Below are 16,409 nucleotides of genomic sequence, written 5' to 3'. Positions count from 1 at the left end.
TGCTGTGTGACCCGGAGCAAGCCTTAACCAGCGTCAGCTTTCTCAGCCATGAGAAAGGATATGAAGACTTCTGTCTCAGGGACCTGGCTGGGGCGAAATGATAAAGTAGCTAACAGTGTCCAACTGTCTGGTACTTGGTCAATCCACCATGATGCCTGAACCCGAGTTTAGACCGACTATCCTGTTGTAGTTACCCAAAGGGGCTGAGAGCACACTGCTGCCCATCTGCCGACCCGGCCAGCCGTGAGGCCGAGAGAAGACCTCTCTCTTCCGGATCCCAGACACAGCCGTGACTGCGGGAACTGTGTGGCTACTCCCCCAGACCGACCCAGAGAAAGCTGGGGGAACCGGGAAGTCCCGGGCCGCTCAGCACAGTCACACCGTGCCCTGACCCGAGCGAAGGGCTGCAGGGGTAATCAACAGCCTCTACTCTTAGGGAGCTCAGCGAGAACCATGTGGCAGGTACTGTGCAGAGCGTGAATACGGCTACATCGGGGCCCACAGCAGGGACACTTCAATCTCTTGGGGGCCCAGGGACCACAAAGCACAGAGCAGTGCTCAACGGTGAGGAAGGCAATCCGGCCAAGGGAAAACTTACAAGTCTCAGGACAGAGAAGGGGCGCATAGGACTGGGCGGCCCCCAGTGCTGTCACAGAGGAGGGGAGTGGAGACAGGCCAGAGGAGCTGGCTGGGGCAGGTCCCGAGGGCCCCGCATGCCAGACTCAGGGTACGACCATTGCCTTCCCACAGGTGGCTCTAATGTTAAGCCTGTGTTTTGGCGACCCTTCCCTAAGCACCTCTGGGGGGGGGGGGGGCTCTGACCAAACAAGAGCTATGAGCCCGTGGTGGGGGAGGCAGGCACATGGGGGGCCCTGCTGTGGGGGAGGCAGGCACATGGGGGGCCCTGCTGTGGGGGAGGCAGGCACATGGGGGCCCTGCTGTGGGGGAGGCAGGCACATGGGGGCCCTGCTGTGGGGGAGGCAGGCACATGGGGGCCCTGCTGTGGGGGAGGCAGGCATACCCGGGGCCCTGCTGTGGGGGAGGCAGGCACATGGGGGCCCTGCTGTGGGGGAGGCAGGCATACCCGGGGCCCTGCTGTGGGGGAGGCAGGCATACCCGGGGCCCTGGCAGCAACGGCTGTACAGTGATCTGCAAAACCATCTGGCCTGCTCCCTCACAGCCCAGAGGGTGCGACACCCCCACATGCACCCAGCTGCTAAGACTATGGCAATGTCCCCATATTCTGGCTAAAAACAGAGGACACGTCATACTGGTTCTCGTGTCTTTAATTAAGGAAATCAAGCACACACACAAGCCTGGAAACACGGAAACACAGAAATACATAGGCTGCGATTAGAACTCTTACTCCACAACAGCACAGACCTGCACGAGGCCCTCCACGCGGGCCGGTGGACGAGGGGGGAGCTCTGCAATGGGCTGAACAGTGGACTGAAGGGGACTCGCGGAGTCAGGGGCCTGGCAGACCCCCCATGGGACCAGCAGGGTGAGGGCCCGGCGCCCCCCATGGGACCAGCAGGGTGAGGGCCCGGCGCCCCCCATGGGACCAGCAGGGTGAGGGCCCGGCGGACTGGACTGAAGGGACTGGCAGGCCCCCCATGGGACCAGCGGAGTCAGGGGACTGGCACCCCCCACCCCGGGACCTGAGCACGGAGTGTGCTCAGCGGCAGACCCGGCTCGGGGCGCGGTTAACGGGCACTCGTACTTGGCTGCGGCTCTTGCTGCGGCTGCTGCCCTTTTGCTCTTGGCTGCGGCTCCTTCCTCGGTGGGAGGCAGCTCAGAGCGCACTGGCCGCGTCTCAGGGCGGCCAGGAACACGGGTGGCGCGCCAGACTGGGTCGGGTACTTGGTTTTCAGGTTGTCTTTAAACAGCGGCTGGGACAGTAAGTGGCGCAGCTCCCTCTTAAGGACCTTCATCTGCTTCTGTCTCCGATGCTCTTCTTGCTGGTCAGCTTTACCTCCTTGAAACACAAGATGGAAAAGACTTATTGACTAGACTAGAAAACTGTTCCCCCGATGGATAATACTTGTGACGAAAAATGTCTGGAACTCTTAGAGAAGCGGGGCTCAAAAACTCTCCACAGAAACTGGTGTTGACTAACCTCTAACACAGCTAGGAGGGAGGCTCAGGGCCTCCCGGTCCTTTACCTCTCACAAAAACCCTCCACGACAAGAGCTGTCCTCATTTTATAGTCCAGGAAACTCAGAGGTCCCTGGCCGAAGGTCAGAGCTAGCTGTCAGACTGAGACTAGAACCCAAGTCTCTGGATTTAAGTATCAGTTTTATCCCTACGTCCGACCCACCTGCAGCCTGGGGACTGACTAGTGGACAGCTAAGACCCCTCAGGAGACGGGAACCACTGTGCACGCAGCCCAGCTCTCCCGCACCCCACGAGCACCGTGACTGCACCTGCGGGGTGAGCACGGCCAAAGGGCTCCACACCAGCCTGTGCTCAGGAAGGGAAGCCAGAGCGGCCCGTGTCCGCCGGAGCCCCACGCCGCGCTGCCAGGAGGACTAGTGCGCTGTCACCAAGCCCAGGGCCGGGGTTTCCGGCTCCCACGCTGCGCAGAGGGTAGTATGTCTGCCTAAGAATCTGCTGGATTTGACACCAAGATGCCAACATCCCAGCTGAGCCGCTCACTTGTGGGCTGAAAGATCCCAGGACCTCACTAGTGTTGTCAGGTTCAGCTGGGATTCTGCTACTTCTGAGACTCCACAGCGTTCCCGGAGCAGGGACCACAGACTGACCCCTGAACCCTTCGCCGTCGGCCCAGGTTTGGAGGAGGGGTTCAGGCAATGCCGGGTGGCAGGACTGTCTCCTGCACAATCCCTTTCCTTCTGGGAGCCCCTTTTCCCACATGTACACATAGTTATTCCTGATGTTTATGCCACAAGACCACCGAGAAGAGCAGGGGAGATGATGACCAAAGTGCTTCATTACCTTGGAAGGCAGGCGTGGTAGTAATGACAGTAATTAACTACTTGAAATGTATCAAATACATTCTACTTGCCAGTCACCGTTCCAGACACTTTAAATCCATTAAGCCAAGCCATCTTCCCAACAACCCCATGAGATAGGCACTTTTATAAATGAGGACAGCCTAGGCACAAGGGATCAGGACACCTGACCTGGTGACACAGCCAGTTAGGGGATGAGCCAGCACCCCAACACAGGCCGGCCGGCCGCCAGAGCCTGCTCCCGAAGTCACTGTCCGTCACACGTGGGTGTGGCTGAAGGCTCCGGACGAACAAGACAGGGAACCGAGGCCGAGGGCTGCAGGCTCCTCTGGGACGAGGGCCCGTTGCAGAGCAGGAAACGGCGCCCTGCTGTTCTGACAGGACCACGGCAGGGGGAGGCTCCAACAGGAACAGAGCCGAAGGGCAGACCCGCCCGGCCCACTCACCCTTGTACATCTCTTCGTCCAGCTCGATCTCCAGCGCGGCGGCCGCCTGCTCCATCCAGGAGTTGTGCAGACAAGCCTGGAAGTTCCGATACTCGGCCTTCTCTATCTGCCGGGCTAACCGGATTCGCTCCTGGCAAAGACACATGAAGGGCTCATCTGACAAAGGGCTCGGGCCTCTGCGAAGCCCAGTGGGTCTATCTGAGTTGGGTTTTTAAAAACGCCCTTGAGATCAGTGGTTCCTGATGGAAAGGCAGAGGGTAATCATGACCTGTGAGTGTGCACAGAAGCACGGAGCGGCTTTCCAAGCCAACCTGACAGCCTCCCTTGGAAGCCCACCCTGCCGGACTGCCAGTCCACGGTGTCCGAAGGCATCTGCTCCCCAGGCACCGCAGCCGGCTTCCGGGGCTGGGCTGAGACCGTGAAACAGCCCCAGCCCTGACGTGCCCAGCCCTCCACCACAGGCTGCCCGCTGCCCCACTCAGAGAGCGGCCCTCCCTCTAACACGCTGGGCCTGTGGACCCTTCAGCTCCCCTCCCGTGGGCGCTGGCGGCACACCAGTGACAGGACACACCAACACAAGGGCGAGCTCCTGCTCGCGAGGGACAGGAGCCGTGGAAGCCAGCGGGCGCCTCCCCCTCACTCACGGGACCCTCCGGACACCCCCATCGCCATCTCCCGCCATGCTGCCCACAGGCCCACGGGCCTTCGGAGCCAGGGGAGGCTCCTGCGCCCTCACTTCCTGGAATTCCATCTCCTCCTCACCTGCCCTCATCTCTGCCCACAGGAGGCGTGGAGACCTCGTCTCCTACCAATTCGACCACGTGCCCGCCAGTCCCACAGCACTCCATCTGCCTGAACTCCAGCGTGGGCTCGGCCTGCCCCACAGGCCGGGACTCCACGGGCACGCGCCCCGCGCTGCTACCGGGCGCCCTCTGGCCGCACTAAGGTAGGAGTCATCGGCATCTGCTTCAGGACCGTGACAAAGCTCGAGTGTCTGCCTCAGCAAGCCACGCTGCCCTCGCTCTCCTAGTCACCCCGGGACGCCAGGCAGCAGTGCCCATGGCCCCGTCCAGAGGAGGTGCGGGCGCTTGAGAGGCAGACGGGGCAGAAAAGCCCTCTTTGGGCCACTCACCCTTGCTTCCTCGTGCCAGGCGCAGCGCCCATTTCGCTTTACGAGTCTCCCTGTTTAGCTCGGGCAGACCACGACTTCGTTGCCAGGGGTTCCACCCCACGCCGAGGGAGCAGCACGACCCTCCCCTCATCGGCGCTGGGCCTGCCGCTGCTTACCTTGACTGCATCCATGTGCTTTGTCTGCACGGGGAACAACGGGATGTCCTCATCTTTCTTGAGGGTTTTGTAAATCTTCTTAAAGTTGATCACGTCCTCAGGCCCAATCAGCATCAGGCTGAGACCTTCACTGGCGGCACGGGCAGTTCGACCACTTCGGTGGACATAAACCTCGGAGGTGCGAGGGACCTGCCAGAGGAGGAACGGAAGGTCAAGGCGTGGCCGGCACCAAACTGCTCCTCCCCTCAAGGCCAGCAACCCAGTGCTCCTCCTCTCTCAGCCAGGCAGCTAGGAACCTCCCAGCACTGTGGGCTGAGCCAGCCCTTCTCCTCAAGTCCCACAGTCACTGTCCCCAGGGTTACTGCCTGCTCGCTGTGCAGGCCCCGCCCTCCCGTGCCGCCTGCCCTGGCCCAGGCCCTCAGGACCACTCAAGCGGAACATAGCAGTCACTTCTTATTTTGTCTTAGTTCTCCCCACTCTCCCTGACTCCGCCCACTGCTGCCAGGGTTGGCTTCCCGAGTCCCAGCTCTGACCATCATCCCCCTCCAGAAACTCCACTAGTTCTTCATTACCTCTGACGGATAACTGATGATAGTAACTGTAACTAACATTTCCTGAGTGATCACAAGGTGCCAGGCATTCTCAGCACTCTGCATGTATTACCCTATTTATTCCTCACAAATGTAAACTTTTAAGATTATTCGTATTACAAGCCCTAAGAAACTAAGACTAACCTGCCAAGACCCTGTAGCCTGCACAAGTCAGAGAGAGAGGGGCCCTTTGACATCAGGAATGCAAGGAGGTTCTGCATAAATCTCACTCAGAGTTCCAAAAGCAGCAGCAGTTGGTCAGTCACAAGGTGCCAGTGGTATTCTCCGCTGCATGAGACCCGGGACCAACAATTCCTCCTTGCTCTCCTTCCTCCTTCTCCCACTTTCGCTTTAAAAATTCCCCCACCTGCCTGACCTGTGGTGGCACAGTGGATAGAGCATTGATCTGGGATGCTGAGGCCTCTGGCTTGAAACCCTGAGCTTGACCGGTCAAGACTTAAACAATAAGCAACACTCAAGCAACGAACAACTAAAGTGAAGCAACTATGAGTTCATATTTCTTACCCCCCCTAAAATAAGTAAATAAATAAGAAATCTTTAAAAACAAATTCCCCCATTTGATGCTGGGAGAGGTCTACCAGTCCCGATGCCCCTACCTGGTAATGGATGACGTGCTGGACTTGAGGAATATCCAGGCCCCGAGCTGCCACATCTGTTGCCAGGAGAACACAACTGTGGTCAAGAAAGAAATCTCATTAATAATACCTAAAAGTTACCACCAATCAAATTTTGCCATCCACTGAGTACTCTAAACACTATAACCCTTACACTCCACACTCCATGAGATAATACTATGCATCTCTCTTTTACAGGTTCAGAAATTGAGGCTCAAAGAGGCCCTGGCCGGCTGGCTCAGTGGCAAAGTGTTGGCCCCGCATATGGACGTCCTTGGTTCGATTCCTGGCCAGGGCACACAGGAGAAGTGCCCATCTGCTTCTCCACCCCTCCCCCTCTCCTTCCTCTCTCTCTCTTCCCCTCCTGCAGCCAAGGCTCCATTGGAGCAAAGTTGGCCCGGGCGCTGGAGATGGCTCTGTGGCCTCTGCCTCAGGAGCTAGAGTGGCTCTGATTGCAGCAGAGCAACGCTCCAGATGGGCAGAGCATCACCCCCTGGTGGGCATGCCGGGTGAATCCCGGTCTGGCGCATGCAGGAGTCTCTCTGCCTCTTCGCTTCTCACTTCAGAAAAATACAGAGATTAACTTTCCAAGGTACACACATGGCCATCGTCAACACGCCACACTGCAGTAAATACTAAAGCCCGCCACACATGAGTTAAGTGAAGGCACACCTATTCCAGGTGGGTGGCCGCGTCTCCTGTCACCCTCACTTTCCCTCCAGTCACAGAGATGTCTTCTCTCCTCCTCAAACATGCCGAACGCACCCTGCCTCCAAGCCTTTGCACTTGCTATACCTTTGGTCTTAAAAAGTCTTCCTCAGATATTTACATTTCCTTTCTTTCTTCCATTCTCTGCTCACATTTCTCCTTGCCAGAGAAGCTTCGCTGGCCACACAGTCTGCACAGCTCCCTTCCAGCTTTTCTGTTAAGCACTTAGTATACATACAGTATTACTTTCCGTTTACTAGCTCCCTGCACTGGAAGTGAACTGTGAGACTGCGCCTTACTCGCTGTGCTACTCCCAGCCCCTAGAACAGTGCTCATAGTAAGCACGTGATAATATGTGTGGGGTCATGTCTCTAAATGTACCTCTCGTTCGAGGAAAGTCAAAAGCACTTGAGGTGTGGCATCAAAACATAAGATTCTGGGCCCTTCAAGGTCCAAACTCCCTGTATCTGTGAGGCAAGAAGGGGAGTATAATGCAAACCACATTTGTGAAACATTAAACCACTGCTCTAAGTCAAGGTCAGCAAATCTTTTCTATGAAAGGCCAGAAAGAAATGATCTTTGGCATGGGTGATAGTTTCTGTTGAAACTACTCAGCTCTGCTGTAATAAGTGCAAAAGCAGCCACAGACAGTAGAGGAACGGGCCTGCTGTGTTCCAATAAAACTTTATTTATAAAAACAGGCAGTGAGCTGATCTGGCCCACGGGCCAGTTTGCCAACCACACATCCAGTAAACCATGACCTACCTATCAACCTTCAAGGAGAGGTAAACCAGGCACTTGCTCTAGAAACTAATCATCCTATAACCTGACAAAAAACACAGTGGGCAAATGCCCATTCAGAGTGAGCGTGAACTTCCCAGGCCTCATCTCGACGAGCTGCACCCTGCGGCCTGAGCCTCGGCCAGGCTCTGGAGCAGATGGAGAGGGCGCGGCATGGAGGGCACAGCGCAAGCTGATGCCTGGCGGGCCTGTCTGAGGCCCAGCTCTGCCAGGCTGAGAAACCTTGGACAAACTGATTAGCTTTTCCAGACCTTACTTCTTTCACCTAAAAATACTAGAATAACGATAAGAAATGGTGTTAACACTAACATTTAGCAAGTACATGCATGCCAGGCATTGCTACATGCGTGTATTCACTTTATCTCTGTAACAGCCCTCTGAGGTAGCGCCTATTATTTTATTACGAGAGCACTGAGCCTGGCTGGTGGTGGTGCAGTGGCCTGAGCGCTGACCTGGGACACTGAGGTCCCAGATTCGAAATCCCGAGGTTGCTGGCTTGAGCGCAGGGGTGCTGGCTTGAGCATGGGATCAGAGACATGATCCCACGATCGCTGGCTTGAGCCCAAAGGTCGCTGGCTTGAAGCCAAAGGTCGCTGGCTTGAGCCCAAGGTTGCTGGTTTGAAGAAGGGGTTACTAGCTCAGCAGGAGCCCCCTGGTCACGGCACGTATGAGAAGCAATTAATGAACAACTACGGTGCCACAACTATGAGTTGATGCTTCTTTCTCTCCCTTGCAGAAAAAAAAAAAACCCAACCAAACAAAAAAACAAAAACAAAAATAAAAACTGAAACAGAAGGAATCTGACCCCCTAGAAGTGGTGCAGCCAGGGTTTGACTTCAGGCAGTCTGGCTCCAGTCTGTGCTCTCAGTCATCAATCTGCTCTGCTCAGCTCAAGAATGTTAGACACGAATGAGTGTAGTAGTCTATGTAAAAACCAGCATAGTACTTCATCCATGAAGTGTTCAATAATGGTAAGCATTACTGTATCAATTCTCAATACTAAGGAAGTTTCTATTGGGTATTACCAGCAACTAAATGCACTAGATGAGGATGAGCCTACCTCATGCCATGCAAAAAAAGGAAACCTCCTACTGATAAGGCCCCGTGACAGAAGGTAGCTTTCTACCGTCTCCCCACCGTCCTGACAACATTGACCCGCTGGCCACAGGCCGGGCACTAGGGACAGGCCTGACTTACTCTTCCAGACGGGCGAACTGCTCCAAGTTTCTGAGCCTCTGCTTCTGGTGCATGCAGGCGTGCAGGGTCAGCGGCATGATGTCTAAGACCTTGAGGAGCCCGGAGAGGCGTTTAATGCAGGAGATGCTGTTGGCAAACACGAGGGTGCGGCCCGGGTGCTGCATCAGGAAGTAGTACAGATACAAGTCCTTCTCCTCGTTCTCACAGTGGACCTTGCTCTCCGTCAGAGTCTCCGCTGTGGCCTCGTTTCTGGTGAGGTCAATGACCTTGGCCTTGCCCTTCATGCCAATCTTGTGCACGAGGAGGTTCAGTTTGGCAGTTTTGTCAATTTTCTGGGTGTGTTTCTTGTGAAGGATTCGAGCAGGGGCTTGATGTACCAGGGTCAGCGTGGCAGAAAAGACAAGCGTCTGTCTGTCTGGGTTGTACTGGGAGTCACTGAGCATCTCCAGCAGCTGTGAGAGCTCAGCGAAGTGGCCTTTCTCAATCATGCGGTCAGCCTCGTCAATCACCAGGCACCTGTGGATCCAGACAGACCCACGTAAGCTGGTTAACAGCAGGTAAGAGGAACATCTAGAACACTCTACTAATACATCAACCCTTAAAACACCCCCCCACCACCACCACCAAGGGCCTCAACTAACCTCCGTCATGCGTGCTTGGTTTTCTAAAGGCTGAGATCTGACTGGTACCACAGTGTGGCACTCTGTGACCGGGGGAGACACTGTACACACTACCATGTCATCCTGGGCCCAGTTCAGAGCGGGGCATGGGCGGGGAAGGGGAGCTACCGTCGCTCACCTGAGCTCCCGAAGGCTGCTCAAATGAGGGTGCTTTTCCTTAACCAGCTCCCACAGGCGGCCCGGGGTGGCAACCACAATCTCCGGCTGGCGGCTCAGCATCCTCTGCTGTTTCTCCGTGGACATCCCACCAACCAAGATGGCAGTTTTAATTCCTACGGTACACAAACAGAAGGCCACTGTTACTGGACCTAGCCGCCCGTCCCCCACAGCTGACACAGGCACCTCCAGATCAGCAGAGGCGGTCAGTCACCTGCACGCTTCCCTCTCCAGGGGCGGAAAGGGCTGCCACGGCCCGCCTGCTGGTGCCCCTCTAGAGGACTTACCGAGTCCGTGGTCTGGGTCTTGCCTACTTCCCCAACCACGTTTCTTTCTACTTTCTCCTCTCCAACCGCAACACAAGGAATCCATCTGAACCCAGGTCATACTTACACCCAAAGCTCCAAAAAACCGAGCAGTGGTGCGCCACAATGCTGGGACTAATGTCACCTGTAGCTGTGACACACCTCCTCTGAAAGCCCTGCCATTCCCCGCAACTGGAATGAACTCGTATCTCCTCCAATGCCTGTATTCTTCCCTCCTCACTTGTGGAAGAATTCTCATGGTGTTCGGTGTGAAAGAAATACACAGAATCATACAATCACGCAGGCAAAGGGCTTAACAAAGTACCTGGCACACCGTAAGAGCTTGGCAACTAACTGCTGCTCTTATTATACAATTCAAATTCCCACTGTGCCCGCCTTCCCAAAAGGAACTCCATGAGAATTAAGTTCTAACCCCCTAGGCAGAGGCCAGCCAAGTGATTCCTAAAGGGTCAACAGCAAAAATTGTTGGCTTTGTGAGTAAGAGGTCTCTCACAACTACTAAACCCTACCCCGCTCGGCCTTGGCGGAAGGCCGCCACAGATAATACGTAACAAGTGCATTGCCAAACACTGCCCTAAGTGTCTGTTGTACCAATAAATTAAGTTCCTGAGCATCTAGAATGGCATTAGCTGTGTGTCATTCTTAGAACAACTGAGAAAGTTATCACTCAGTTTTCTGTAGGCCTTAACCCTCTGGCGGATGAGAAAGGTTTCCCCAGAGGGCGGCAGCCGCAGCTCGGTCACTCTGCCAGCCCAGCACCTAGGATCCTCTCGGGAAATACTTATTAAGTGGAGCTAAAGCTCACCTGTAAACCTGGCCACAGCGTCAATGTGTTGTTTGACCTGGACAGCTAGCTCTCGAGTGGGAGTCAGAACCAGTCCGAGTAGAGGACGCTTTGGATGGGACTGACAGGTGACAGTTTTGCCACCCAACTCTTGCTTCAGCTTTCCGGTCTGTTCTGCATCCAGCGTTTCCTCTTTGTCTTCATCCTGTTTGCGGACGGGCTTCTCCCTGATCAGGGAAGAAGGTCCCTCCCCAGCATCGTCATCACAGAAGGGCAGCTCCCGGTCTGACACGGCAGCTCCGGCCCTGGCTCTCGCCTTGCTGGCTGGTGCCCCAGCCATCCTTCCAGCCTCACCGGGCAGTGCTCTGCCCTCAATGCCTCTCTCATCAGACAAAGCTCCAGACTCAGCGCCAGCCTCGTGTGGGGACCCCGTCTCTGCTCCAGTCTCACCAGGAGCCCCTGCTGTGTTCCGTGGAGCGGGGGCGGGCTGCGTGTCCACCTGCCACTGCAGCACTGAGTGAATCATTGGAATAGCAAAGGCCAGCGTTTTCCCACTTCCTTAGAAGGAAAGCAAAAAGGGTGTGAATCAACAGATGCACATACTTGTGTCTGGGGTCCTTTCTTTTACACAGACTAGGTACCCCTGAAATAGCAAAGTGCCACCCGACCACCCCGAAGCCCTCCACCCTGCACAGGCCCCCTTCTAGCACTGCACCTATAACTAGGGGCCTGGGGATAATCTGGCAAACTGGCGCCGAAACCGAGGTCCCCAACGGTGAACCACACACAACTGTCCAAGCAATGGAACCCCCACGAGATGGGCACGTTGCTGTGTGTCTTGTTGCTGCTGCAGAGGAACACCACTTGGGGGGTGGGGGAGATGGTAAGAAATGGACATCTGTATAGCACTTTGCCAGGACCTTTCTTTGGTAGGGAAGAAGTAAAAGAAAAAAAATTTTTACTTTTTGAGAAAATTTAAACTAGCATACTTTTGTCTATGCTTGAACATTTCCAATCTGGCCTTCGAATGTACATGGGGTCCAAATCCATATCATCTGGGCGGTCAAAACAAGCAAAACAAAATACCTCAAGCTGACAATTTAAAGTAGTTCCAAAATTATAAAGACTAAAGCAGAAGCAAATTTAAGTGATCTCTGGAAGAAGAAACCTTTATCATAAGCCTCAAAGAATTCTCACAAATAATTTTCAGAGGAAAGTGAGCAGCTCTCCATATTAACAAAAAAAAAAAAAAAAAAAAAAAAAAAGGCCCTGGCCGGTTGGCTCAGCGGTAGAGTGTCAGCCTGGCGTGCGGGGGACTCAGGTTCGATTCCTGGCCAGGGCACATAGGAGAAGCACCCATTTGCTTCTCCACCCCCACCCTCCTTCCTCTCTGTCGCTCTCTTCCCCTCCCGCAGCCAAGGCTCCATTGGAGCAAAGATGGCCCGGGCGCTGGGGATGGCTCCTTGGCCACTGCCCCAGGCGCTAGAGTGGCTCTGGTCGCAGCAGAGTGACGCACGGGAGGGGCAGAGCATCGCCCCCTGGTGGGCAGAGCATCGCCCCTGGTGGGCGTGCTGGGTGGATCCCGGTCGGGCGCATGCGGGAGTCTGTCTGACTGTCTCTCCCCATTTCCAGCTTCAGAAAAATACAAAAAAAAAAAAAAAAAAAAATCCCACAAGGAAGCAAGGTGCTTATAAGCAAGAACTAGGAGAGAAAAGGAGAGTAAACACAGACCCACAAAACTTCAGGTAAGAAAAACAGTGCTTTTCATTATCGGAAACAAGGAAAGCTAGAAGACAGTGTAACAGTATCTGTATTCCAAGACCTAAAAAGTAACTGACAATCTAGAACTGGAGATTCAGCAAAAATCTCTTTCCAAACAAATGCAAAATAAAGACTTTGTTCAGACATACAAAAGTTGCAATAATGTATCAGTAGACCTGAACTATACAAAATAACAAAGGCAGTTTTCCATGCAGAAGAAAATCTGGGTGGACAAGAAGAGTGCCAGAAACGACAGGTAAACAGAAAAGATGTCTTTTTCTTTTATTTCTCTTAAAAATAATTTACCTTTTAAAGCACAAATTATAAAACTGTACTCTAGGGTTTCTGACACATATAAAGTATAAAACCAAAAGCCCAAATTCGGAAAACTGAAGTATCAGAGGCCTGGGGATGAAAGGGAGGGAGGCTGGGAAGGAGATTACAAAGGGGCCCAAAGCATCTTGTGCAGGCGTGGGTATAGTTATCATCTACACCGGCAGCAGTTAGTCCACACCAAGTCTTTCTGAATCTTGGACCTTCAGACTCATGACGTCCCTTTCGGATGGCCTAATGGTATAAACCCAAATGTCAGGCTTTGGCCGCAGTGGCTCACAATAGCCTTGCCTCTGCCTTCCAGAAACCCGCTTCCAGGCCTTCGCACATAACAAAGCAGCGCAGCCGCATGCTGACCAGGACAAAGACCCAGGCTAGAATCCAGGCCAGGCACTACCACTTCCAGCTGTGCAGGTTTAGGGATGCCGTCTATCCTCTGTGATGCCAAGCTTCCCCATCAGTGAGCTGGGAATAACGGACTGACCTCAGGGGGCTGTAAGAACCTAACACAGGGCATGATGCATTTCAGATGCGAAGTAAATGTCCTAAGTCACTCCGTATTATTGTCCTTATCCCCCTTTCTTGGGGTTTCCCTGCTCTTCCATCTATGTGACTCTTATGCAGGGCCTCATCCAAGTTTCTTGACCGCTCTTCCAGAATGTACTGTCTAGGTGGTTTAGTCCTATGCCATACAATATACAGTATATAGTATACAGCCATTGAGCACTTAAAATGTGGCTACTCTAAACTGAGATGTGCTGCAAGTTCAAAATACACACCAGATGTTAAAAACAGTATAAAAAAGGATGTAAATTTTTTTTATATAATTGGTTAATATATATCATTAAAATTAATTTCATCTCTTCTTTTTTACCTTTTTAACACTGCTCCTGAGAAATTTAAAATTACGTATGTGGCTCACATTATTCATATAGTATATGCATCATACACATACATATATATCATATGTACATATATGTGACTGCAAGCTCTCCGCCCCCCCAAGTCACCTGAGGAGAGTCAACCTGTGTCTGAGATGGCCTGAGGAGTAAGGGAACTTGAAACAATGACTAGTCCAACAATCACCTCATGCCTAAATCTGCCTGCAAGATTCACCTAATGCTCACCTACCACACTCAAATCCTCCTAACACAATAAACTCACCAAATCATAGCAGCCCATTTTATCTTTGGACAACTTGAGAATTAAGATACTTTTATACTAATGAAGACCTACCTCTCCAGAGGGCTGATTTTAGCCCTACTTTAACTCTCTGAATCATTTAGAAAAGACTCAAAAACAGGCAAAAACTAGCACTTGCAGATGACTTAAAATGACTGCGTAAATTTTAGCTTACAGTAGCATTTACATTTAATCCACACAGCAAAAGAAATGGGTGCTGCTGTTACCACCATTTTATAAAGGGGCCTATCCTGCTGGGAGGTAAAATGACTTCCCAGCGGTGCCAATTAGAAACTGGCACATTTCAACCAGAGCTGGCTGACTTCTAAACACTTTCCTTATCATGGCTTTTGTGGTTATGTTCCCAGCATCCCGCTCCCTCGTGGTCACCCAGCCTGTTAGCAGCCGCAGGCTCAATCTAGAAGCCATCTTGCCCTGGCCAGACAAGGGTGCCCTTACCTGTCTCAGCAGCCCCAAGGATGTCCAGTCTGTCACGGATGGCAGGTGCCAAGGTCAGAGCTTGGATTGGTGTGGGTGCAGAGAAGCCGAGGAAGCTGAGTGCGCGGAGCACGGGCTTGGGTACAAACAGATCCTTCCAAGCTGATACATCTGCCTTCTGGTCACCCACTTCCGGCATCCATGTCTTCGCCTTCTTGGGCGCCTTTGGAGCGGTACCCTGAGAAGGCTCCGACTTTTTTTTCCCTTTCTTTTTCTTCTTTTTTGGAACAGTCAGGGCTGGGCTTCCTGAAGCCGTCTCCCCGACTTCTGGATCAGGACAAACTGTGCCATCTCCCGGGGCCTCTGGCTCAGCATCTTTGACCTCAGACTCTTTCTGGGCGCTGGCTCCTTCAGTTTCCACATCTTTACTCTTCTTCAACTTCTTCTTTTTCTTTGAGGAGCTACCCTCTCCATCCCCTTCTCCTTCTGAAACAGCCTGGACCTTTCTCTTCTTGGGCTGCTCCTTCGAGAAGAGACTGGAGGGGTTCTTGGCAGGCGAGACCAACTGGTAATCTGTCAGTTCCTCAAAGCATACCAGGTCATCCATCTGTCCGTCTGCAAACACGTTTGGGTCAATCTTCACCTGCTTCCATTTCCCCACAACTTTGATTCCCTTCATCTGAAATCTGCGATAGCTTCGTGACTTTGGCCTCGATTTTGTCTCCTTCAACTTCATGGTTGCTGAAAAAGAGAAAGGTGCCATTAGGTTGGCAACAGAGCAGCACAGGACCCTGAGGGCACAAATGTGTTCTAAGCAGCCTACAGGCTATAAGGCCTTGCAGAGATGTGAGGACACAAAAATGGCTCGAACACGGATGCCCTCAGCTAGAGGAGATCAGAGGAGGGAAGAAGTGCACCCACAAAGCACGCAGCTTGGCTTGAACTGGAGAAAGACTGAGCAGACACACAAGCTAGGTCGGCTCTGGAGTCCAGATCCAACAGCTGGTGCTTGTGTGCCCTTCGAGAGCCCTGCCTGATCCTCTCTGAACCTCAGTGTTCTCACCTTCTTAAAGGAAGGACCTGATGATGCCTACGTCACAACGTGTTTCACACAGAGCACGGAGGATCAGGTCTGCCATACCTAAGCCATTTCGAAGGCTGAATGAGAATCTGGGGATGGGGGGGTGGGGGGGTTAAGGGGGCCAGCTTTATTCAAAGGGCTCAACTCAAGAGAGCAAACAAATGCCTGTTCCACCATCCTGGCCTCGGCCAAATGGCTTAAAAGCATCCAGCTTTTTCATTACATGTCCAGTGATTTAAAAACCAACTAGCACCAGTAGTTTGAGTAGAACTTGATCCATGTCTTAACTTTTCAGCAAGGCTGAGAAAAACAGCATCCTTTAGAAAAGACCAAGCCGGACCACACCTCTCGCCAGCTGTGAGTCTGTGGACACACAGGTGACCTCCGCGAGCCTCAGTTTCCTCGTCTGTGAAATGGGGGCCGTGTGTCTATTTGTTTCATTGAATCCCCAGGTGAATACAAAAAGGTGACGCACGTCAAAAACAGCTGACATGGCGCCCCACGAGGTGGGCCAGGCCGCACGCAGGAAGGCTGGCCCACCGAGCGCTCGCCAGGAGCCCGAGTGCAACCGCGAGAGGCGTGGGCGATGCTCACGCACGTGGGGGCGGCGGCTGCGGCCCGCAGAGCGAGCGGGGCCCCTCCTCGCGGCGCTCGGCCTGCTGACCGGCGATCGCGCCTCGCCCCACGCAAGAACCGACGCACGAAGCCGAGGTCGCCGAACCTTGACGCCCACGGTCGGGGCCCCGTCGCGGGTTCGGCAGGCTGCCTGGCTGGGCCGGCGGCCGCCCCCTCGGTACCCGACAATGGAGAGGCCCGCGATGGGCGCCGGGCAGCCCGCCCCCAGCTCCTCTCCAGCTCCCGCACGCACCGTGTAGAGGAACCGCATCCGCTCGCTCGAACGCCAGCGGACCCACAGCCTCGGAAGACGCCACGGCTCTCCCTCCGCTGCAGCGCAGACCGCAGTTCCGGGGCGGAGCTTACACTGACGCACGCTAGCCCTCCGCACAGGAAGTCCCGCCTCCATTCTAG

The 16,409-nt window shown here is 53.8% G+C and overlaps 1 protein-coding gene across 1 annotated transcript; it reads right to left on the bottom strand.

The window, feature by feature from the left end:
* Nucleotides 1-1,268: 1,268 nt before the first annotated feature.
* Nucleotides 1,269-16,348, bottom strand: DDX24 (DEAD-box helicase 24). Its single transcript, XM_066388234.1, has 9 exons — nucleotides 16,249-16,348; nucleotides 14,321-15,040; nucleotides 10,607-11,143; nucleotides 9,438-9,591; nucleotides 8,640-9,155; nucleotides 5,916-5,991; nucleotides 4,709-4,897; nucleotides 3,422-3,551; nucleotides 1,269-1,978 (listed from the first exon to the last, which is right to left on the bottom strand). Exons 2-9 carry the CDS (start codon nucleotides 15,033-15,035, stop codon nucleotides 1,707-1,709), a joined length of 2,589 nt encoding a protein of 862 aa, XP_066244331.1. The 5' UTR covers nucleotides 15,036-15,040; nucleotides 16,249-16,348; the 3' UTR covers nucleotides 1,269-1,706.
* Between the last annotated feature and the right edge of the window lie 61 nt (nucleotides 16,349-16,409).

The sequence above is a fragment of the Saccopteryx leptura genome, chromosome 6 (genome assembly GCF_036850995.1).
Source record: "Saccopteryx leptura isolate mSacLep1 chromosome 6, mSacLep1_pri_phased_curated, whole genome shotgun sequence".
In the NCBI taxonomy this organism is placed as follows: domain Eukaryota; kingdom Metazoa; phylum Chordata; class Mammalia; order Chiroptera; family Emballonuridae; genus Saccopteryx; species Saccopteryx leptura.
This window is presented reverse-complemented; position numbering and strand designations above follow the sequence as displayed.